General features: G+C 40.0%; 1 protein-coding gene across 2 annotated transcripts in view; it reads right to left on the reverse strand.

Annotated features, from left to right (window-relative positions):
* The window catches only part of zc2hc1a (zinc finger, C2HC-type containing 1A), a 14,092-nt gene extending 7,239 nt beyond the window's left edge, over positions 1-6,853 (reverse strand). The window contains exons 1-5 of one of the 2 annotated variants that reach the window (XM_032503755.1): positions 6,695-6,851; positions 5,891-5,964; positions 2,674-2,790; positions 2,480-2,506; positions 436-577 (exon numbers count right to left, since the gene is read on the reverse strand). In XM_032503755.1, coding sequence (XP_032359646.1) covers positions 436-577; positions 2,480-2,506; positions 2,674-2,790; positions 5,891-5,964; positions 6,695-6,710 — 376 coding nt within the window. In that variant the 5' untranslated portion in view covers positions 6,711-6,851. Of the gene's footprint in view, positions 1-435; positions 578-2,479; positions 2,507-2,673; positions 2,791-5,890; positions 5,965-6,694 lie in introns of both variants that reach the window. The other variant, XM_032503756.1, reaches the window with a different exon arrangement.
* Positions 6,854-7,891: the final 1,038 nt, after the last annotated feature.

The following is a 7,891-nucleotide window of genomic DNA, read 5'->3' on the forward strand; positions in this document are numbered from 1 at the left end:
TATATATATATATATATATATATAAAGCATTTACATTACAGAACAATGTCATGGCATAGCGAAGTTTACCGCTGACCTGTTGGACATGAAATGTCATCACTTCATTCATCATTCATCATATTATCCTATTTGTGTGAAATGTCATAATTTGCACAGGAATTTTTGATTTATGGCCAAAAACACGTTTTGTGGAGGTCACTGTATCCTTGACCTTTGACCTCCAATCGGTTCATCCTTAAGACCTGTGGATGTGTGTGCTAAGTGGATGTGTGTGCTAAATTTTCAGAAATTCATTCCTGGGGGATCCTGAGATATTGCGCTCACGACAATGGGATGGACAGACTTGAGTTCACAGTGACTGTTTTGGTAACCATGACACTTTGAACGTTTTTCTGTTTCTTGCTTAAGTCCCCTCTCCACAGAGCTACATGTTACCTGGGTCGTAGGTAGGAGGAGGAGGTGGGGGTAATGGCCCCCCCTCCTTCATGACTTGAGTGAGGACCTTGGCAGCCCGGATGGTAGCGATGAAGTCCTCATGTTTCTTCCGCCAGTTGGAAGGTTTCTTAGGGGGTTCTGCCTGGAAGGACGAGATGCACTGTTACACCAGCCGGTTTAGTTTTTTTTTACCACAACCTTAGACAGCTATTGCGGCTATCACGGTACACGTCATTACTGTCATTACTTAAACTGAATGTGTCCTCATTATGTGTTGATGAGGTCACCTTCTTACTCTACTCATTCTCTCTCTACTAGGGTTGCAAAGGGCCGGAACACTTCCGGAAAATTAGGGAAGGGAAAGGGGGAAAAAGGCAAGGGAATTTTTGCACTATTTCCACTTAGAAATAGTACCTTTTAAAAGTAAACTTAGAGTAGGTCTAGACCACACTTTATAATTTACAAAGTTCTAGTAATCACAACCTTCTACATGCATAGTATTTATCCCAGCCCATGTGCAGCCCACACTACTGCCAACACTCTCTGAGCCAAAGGACTACATGCTTTTATTTAAATTCAAATTATAATCTTGAGGTAAATATATTTATATCTTTTTATGATATTTCAGTTGAGCGACCAACTTGAGCGATCAAACTTTATGCTGCTGGTGTGAACACAATATTATGTTAGCACACATTGTCAGATTAAATTTTCAAAGCATCTTTTAACATTAGTTAACTTGCTAGCTAGCTAACACCCCACATGGCACAGTTCACGTGGTAGACAAATTAATGGATTTATTTATGATATGATTATGTCTTATTTCTATCTTATTTAAGACAGAAAATGTCTATGATTTAAGTCATGGTTTTAATGTATGCAACTCTTAACACGCTCTGACTCTCATAACTAATTAACTTCATTCCTATTCAGCATTGGCATGTGAACAAAATGCCCTTTTCTTTCCATAGTAGCAGTCTTCTCTAAAGCTGATGATATCTGACAGAAGTAGTTCACTGAGCGGTTTCTGTAGCAACATGATAGCCTGCTGACTTCCTACTTCCTCCTCTACAGTTTGTCTACAATAAGCATGTTAGTCTGACAAACAAGATGATTTTGAGAGAACTAAAGCACGTTTTCCTTAATCTTCCTTTACATCTAACCATGCACCATGAACCATTTACAATACAGTTCTCATTCCTCAAGACCTTGACTGTTTGATACATTTCTATCTATCATTTTATATTCTGACAACTCAATCAACGTGTGTTATTGTTTTTGGCTCCTAATTAAGGACTTCCAAAATGGCCACTAATGTCATATAGAGAGAATCACATAAACAACATGAGGTTTGTCCAGTTCATGCCAGAAAACAGAGAACACGGTTATCCAGCGGAAGGGCAGTGAGCGGAAGAGAATTTTTTGAGTTGACATTTGAACAACGGCCAGGCAACAGACTTCAAACAGGGAACAAAAGGATAGGCAAGTCTTGGTTACTCAAGAGTGAGTACCTTTAGATTTCCTGACAACTTCTATGAAGGGAGTGCCATAAACAAAGCTCGGTAGATGTAAGGTGAGTTGTCAAAGAGTAAGAGTCTATGACAGGATTTCAAGAATTAGTGCAGCTTGAGAAGATAAGAGGTAAGAAGGTCAACACAGGGATGGTTAAAAGGAGAAGTAAATACAACATGGCCTACATTTGAATATTGTCTGTTGCAAGATGTGGTAAGGTAAGGAACATGGCACATATTTAGTGTTTTTGTAAAATAATACCACCACTAGTATGAGCTGATCCACATCCAGACTATGTAGGCCAATGATTTAAAGGAAACCAGTATTTATAAAACCAGACAGTGTGTAAATATCTTTTGGGCTGTGCCACTAAAATGAATGTAGACTTATGTATATGCATATGTTTATCTTTCTCTTTTTAATGTATGGTGCATGTTCTGTCTGTGTCTTCTGATTGAACAATGAGTCTGGCAATAAAGTTGAAAGAAAAAGAAAGAAAGAACAAATGAAGAAAATAGATGAATCAACTTACTTTCTCAGTAGAAGATGAACTTTGTGACTGAAATATAATTTAAAGTGCCTACATTTATTTAGGCTGAATTACACATGTTGAAAACACTTACAGTAATTTCCAGACAATTTCCACACTGAGATGTACAATTTTAAGCATGTTCTTATCCTATCAATAATCAAATTGAACTCTCCCCCCCCATGGTGTAGTCTTACCTTTGGTTTGATGGGTTTGAGTGTGGGGATGTCTGTTCCCTCAGCTCTCTGTCGACTGGAGTCAAAAACCTTCCTCCTTTTGGTTGCTGACTTTTGGCAGATTTTAGCATGCTTCTCCTGTAGGTAGAGATAACAGATGCACAATACACAGTTACTACACAAACTGTATCCACTTCTGCAGGTTTTGAAAACCTATGCCACATTTGAGATTTGTACTTTGCTAGCACCCTAGCTGCCATTTTGTTACAATCCCATTTCCAGAAGCAAGACAGACATTATTTCTGTGACTGAAAAGTAAAGAATGCAAACACATCTTTCAAATAAATGTACCAACAATCTACAAAGTTGGTTGTTAACCTTTTAGCATTTAGTTATTCAAGTGGTTTGAGATACAACTCGACTTCAGCACCTCTTCTTGATGTTCCTATTGGTTGTTCTACAGATGCATGTGCACGTCCCGTTGGGGCATGAAAGCCTGATTAAATGGCGGGAAATCCTGCAGAAAGTAGCTATTCCAGCATTGGCAACTGCTTATACTGCACCATAACCCCAAAAAGGAAGACTGACTTATCAAAGAGCTCACACCTGTGACTAAGCTCAAGGCTACAGTTAGCAGATAAACTGTAGCCAAAGATAAACTAATAGCAACATCTTTTCTACACCTCTCTTATAGTTTAGCCTTCTGCCAATAATAGCTAAAGGCTCACGGCTGTGGCCATCTCAAGTCTCATGGCTACAGTTAGGCAAAACTACTAGAAACAATTTCTCAAAGTCTGCCCCTTAATGTTGTTTTCTGGTTGTGTAGAATCAACGGCGTACCCCTGCAAACCCCTCTGCGTCTACGCCGGACCCAACGCCGTAGACTGACACGCACCTCTTGAAAAATGTAACTACACGTTTCAGCGACGCACACTGCTCATCCATGGCTTGGTAGCGTTGCATTTCCCCGACTCATTTCCTGGTTCTCCTTCTCCATAAACAACATGAAATCAAGGAGAGGGCAAACTTTTTTCTGCTACAGATTTCCCACCTTGGTCAGAAAACACAGGGAGACACTTTGTTTCTCTCGCTATGACTCTAGAGTCAGTACTCGCTCCAAAGCTAAATCCCCACCACTCTATCATTTCTCCCTCACTCTATCCCCCACTCCCCACACACACACGCCGGCTCAACGCACAAGTATAAACATCAGTCCACTCACGTAGGCTACGGCGCAAGCTCCTCCGCACAACCATAAAACGGCCTTTATAGTTCAGCCTTTTGCTAGGAGGGCTGCTCCTCCCAATTATGGCGTTTGTTTTTTCCTTTTCCAGTAAACTGCATACTCCAACTTTAATGAGAGCAGTATTTGTTTTATTATTAATTCTTTGAAACCTCTTATGTACACACAAGCACACATCCTTACACAAACAGAAACATGCCAACAAAAAGAATGCATACACCATTACTGCAGGTATTGTCAAGTGATGAGGATAAGTGCTTGTATAAGTGCACAGATGTGTGTTTTGGCATTACTGGGAAGCAATATGTTCCAATACCTTAATGAACCCTTGTAAATTTGATGTGATAAAATCTAACTATGTATTATGTTTTGGTCATGTTAACATATTATAATACATAATATATATTTATCTTTGTATAAATAAATAAGTATTGTAAGCAGGGCCTGAAATGAACACCCGACCACCCTCCAAATGTGGGTGAATTTAGCAACTGGCGGGTAACACTGTCAATCTACCTGCCACATCGGCAGGTAGCTAATGAGAATTGAGTGATTCATTAGGTTTTTGTTTTTTTCTCCAACTGTTGTTCTTTTACATTTCAAAGAAGTCGGATTTGGTTGGATTTTAATTACAGCTAAAAATGTGGTGGCACATCACCTGGGTAAAGAGGCCGGCTGAAACAAATAACCGACAAAAAGATGAGCATGAGTCAAAGAAGAGTAAAAGAAGCCGTTTTAATACAAAGTGGACCATTGGCGACAACGGCAAGGTTGGTGAGGGGCTGATTTATGACATCAGTTCAGAACAAATGTGCTGCAGTGACTGTTGTGCGTTTGGCTCTGAGAAAGCAAAGTCAAATCCTTTTGTAATCGAGACTAAACACTTAAAATTAGAAGCAATTAAGGACCATGAGTCATCAAAAAGCCACCCACAAATGACCAGATCTAAACTATCACAGACTGTGCTTCAGGAGGAGACGCTGCGGTCAAGGCACTGACGTCCATGAAAGCAGAGCAGTTGGAGAGGATGCGACTGCTGTTTGGGAACGCTCATGTGATTCCTGTTTTTCACCTTTATGAGGTAAAAAAATAAAAATAAACTGGCTGGTAAAAAGTCACTGTGGCAGGTGGATTTTTACCCCCCTAGTCTAAAAGTGTACTTTAGTACAAAGCTTCAGTACTACCCTCCCTATAAAAAGTTCTTCACAGGGCCCTACTGGCTATTTGGATTGTTGCCAAATGTTGCCACATCCAAACAGCTGACATCTTGTCAACTGAAAATAAATAGAAAACATTGTCACCACAGCAACCCCGGTGCGTCTTTACGCATGCTTGACACAAAAAAACTGTTCTCACCCTGGTCCCCCACTGTTTGAACTCTTGCCTATAGGGAGACATTACCGATGTCTTAAAAGAAGGACTAGTAGATTTAGGAATAGCTTCTTTCCCAAAGCAATAACAGTCCCAAATGAAGCTAAACTTTTTTTTAATGATGCAGTTTGCACAGTTATTAAGCACTTTATCACTAGAATACTTATTATCCACCTAGTCTGAGAGTGGGCAAGTTGTGTTTGATGTTTTTATGGTATGGTAAGGATGTGCTTGCAGGTAAGAGAGAGAGGGTTTGCTATGAAGGATGGGTGCGAAGTATTTGGTATGTGTGTGCGTGTTTGCAATAAATGTGTTGTGAGAAGAGTTTTTTTTATATAAACACATGTGTGTGTGTGTACTTACTAGAGTGGTTCTACAATCTCATTGTACTTAAATGCCACAACAATTAAGGCATTCGTTCATTCATAAAACAATATTCTCTCAAAAGAATATTGCCCATCAAGTCTCAAATTTTAGATAAACTAAACCCACTGCATCATCTTCAAAACGTGCCTGCTAATACAGCACTGTACTTTTATTCTGGTTGTTACAGTGTATCACTTATCTATATCTCTATGAAGGAATGTATAAACATAAATGATAATGGAGTGGTTATTTGTTTACCAGGACTTTAGGGAAGAAGCATCTTTTACAGATGTGGCATTGAGCCAGATCCTCAGCGGGAGCGGCATCCCCGTCTGCAGGAACAACAGATCACATTCTGGTTAGAGTGAAAGAGGTTCACAATCAGAGAGAACATAAATGGACTACAGGTCAGCTGGCAACCGCTGACTTACTCATCAGGTGTAACGTTAGGGTAAGACAAGCATCGGGGTTTGATGACACAGCCCATATTAAGTTACTATCGTTCACATAAATTCTGTTTTGGACACAATTCTGTTCCCACAATGACCCAACCACAACGTCATCATTAGTTTCCTTCTAGTTCATTTTAAACGGATTCCAACAGTGATTTCCAAACGCTGAAAACTGACTAGAAGTAACGTTAACGTAAGAGTAACTGTTAGTTAGCTAGTTTACAGATTTAAAAACGTCGTTCAAATATTAGTGTCGTCAGTACAACGGTAGGTACTATATAGTATTATCTATAACGGCTTCATGGAATAACGTTACTGGGCTTTACTTCACGTCAAGGTAGCAGCATGCTAACGTTGTACAGCTCCTATGGCTAATGTATGTGCTGATGTGAGGATCACACCCATTCTGAGATAGTCGGTAGCTAGCTTCATCTTTGGCCCTGACGTTACATAGCATTACTTGGGCTAAATCCCACAGAAAAAAAACGGCCGCTGACTAAAACTGGTAAGCTAAAGCAGTAATGAATCCGTCGATAAGAACGGAGAGCTTGCGAGCTCGACTGTGCCACGTAACAGTTACAATAAACATATAGACGACAATTTATCTCACCTTCAAATTCCTCCATCCTTGGGTTCTCTTGTCTGATGCTTCTGTTGTTACAGACGGCCAAAGTAGCCAGCCAGTGGGAGTGAGACCACTCACCTTTGTTCACTTCCGGCTTCGTGAATATACGGGGGACAAGTAATTTGTTGGTGAAATTACCGCTATTTCTCCAAAATTATTACATAAATGTGGAATGCAGCAATGTGTTGGGTCTTTTTAAGCTACTGATAGGGTTGTGACAACTACACATTGTTCTTCGCTCGCACAATGCCTTACACACTTGACGGTTAGGCTGTATTTAGAGGATTTACTCATATTATTTCATGTATATCAGCTAGCTACAGTTCTAAATTATGCTTTATTCGTATTCAGACTGTAGGCTGTTGTACCTTTTTGACATTATAATTAAGTTATATCCATAGACCGTCAACATACATACAGTCTATGGTTCTTACGTGCACTGGTTTTCAATGGCTCAGCTTGAGAACTAACTATCTTGACATTACTGATCTTTGGCTTCCAATAGCAACTGATTTGTCTGATGCAGCTTCATGTGCTAACATCCGAGCATTTCATTGGATGTTACTGCGTTTGTAGCGCGTAGGCTACTTTGAACAGCGATGGGGCGTGTCAGACACCACATAATGGGGAGGAAACCCCATTTCTGATTTAGGCCTAATAAATAGAAAGATAAGTGTTATAATCCCCAGCCTCAGATTGAAAAAGATAATTATTTATGATAGACAAAGACACGTTTTTCCTTCCTATGATTCTGCTTAGCTAAGTGTCTGTAGGCTTGGCTATATACTTTTAATTATACACTTTTTACACAATACAACAACATGGTTAATCAAATTGGGCTTATTGGTACATTGGTTTGCTCCCTGTTTCAACCTTGTCTGATGACAGGCCTAATTAAAGGATGCCTGTGATCACAGTTTACGAACAATGAAACTGTTGTATCCCCTTGTTGCATTTGCTGGCTCAAACATTTGCCCAAAGCACTTGGAAGTTCCCAGTTCAGCATATTGAGCACATGTGTCATCTGAATGGAGTAATTCACAGCCAGATGCTATGAGACCACAGTAACCGCGTCACTAAAGGGCTTTAGCCTCTCTGCCATCATCACAACAAGATCACTGTTCTCAAAGACTCTCTGCTGTCACACACACACACACACACACACACACACACACACACACA

Source organism: Etheostoma spectabile, chromosome 22, assembly GCF_008692095.1.
Source record: "Etheostoma spectabile isolate EspeVRDwgs_2016 chromosome 22, UIUC_Espe_1.0, whole genome shotgun sequence".
NCBI classification, from domain to species: Eukaryota; Metazoa; Chordata; class Actinopteri; order Perciformes; family Percidae; genus Etheostoma; species Etheostoma spectabile.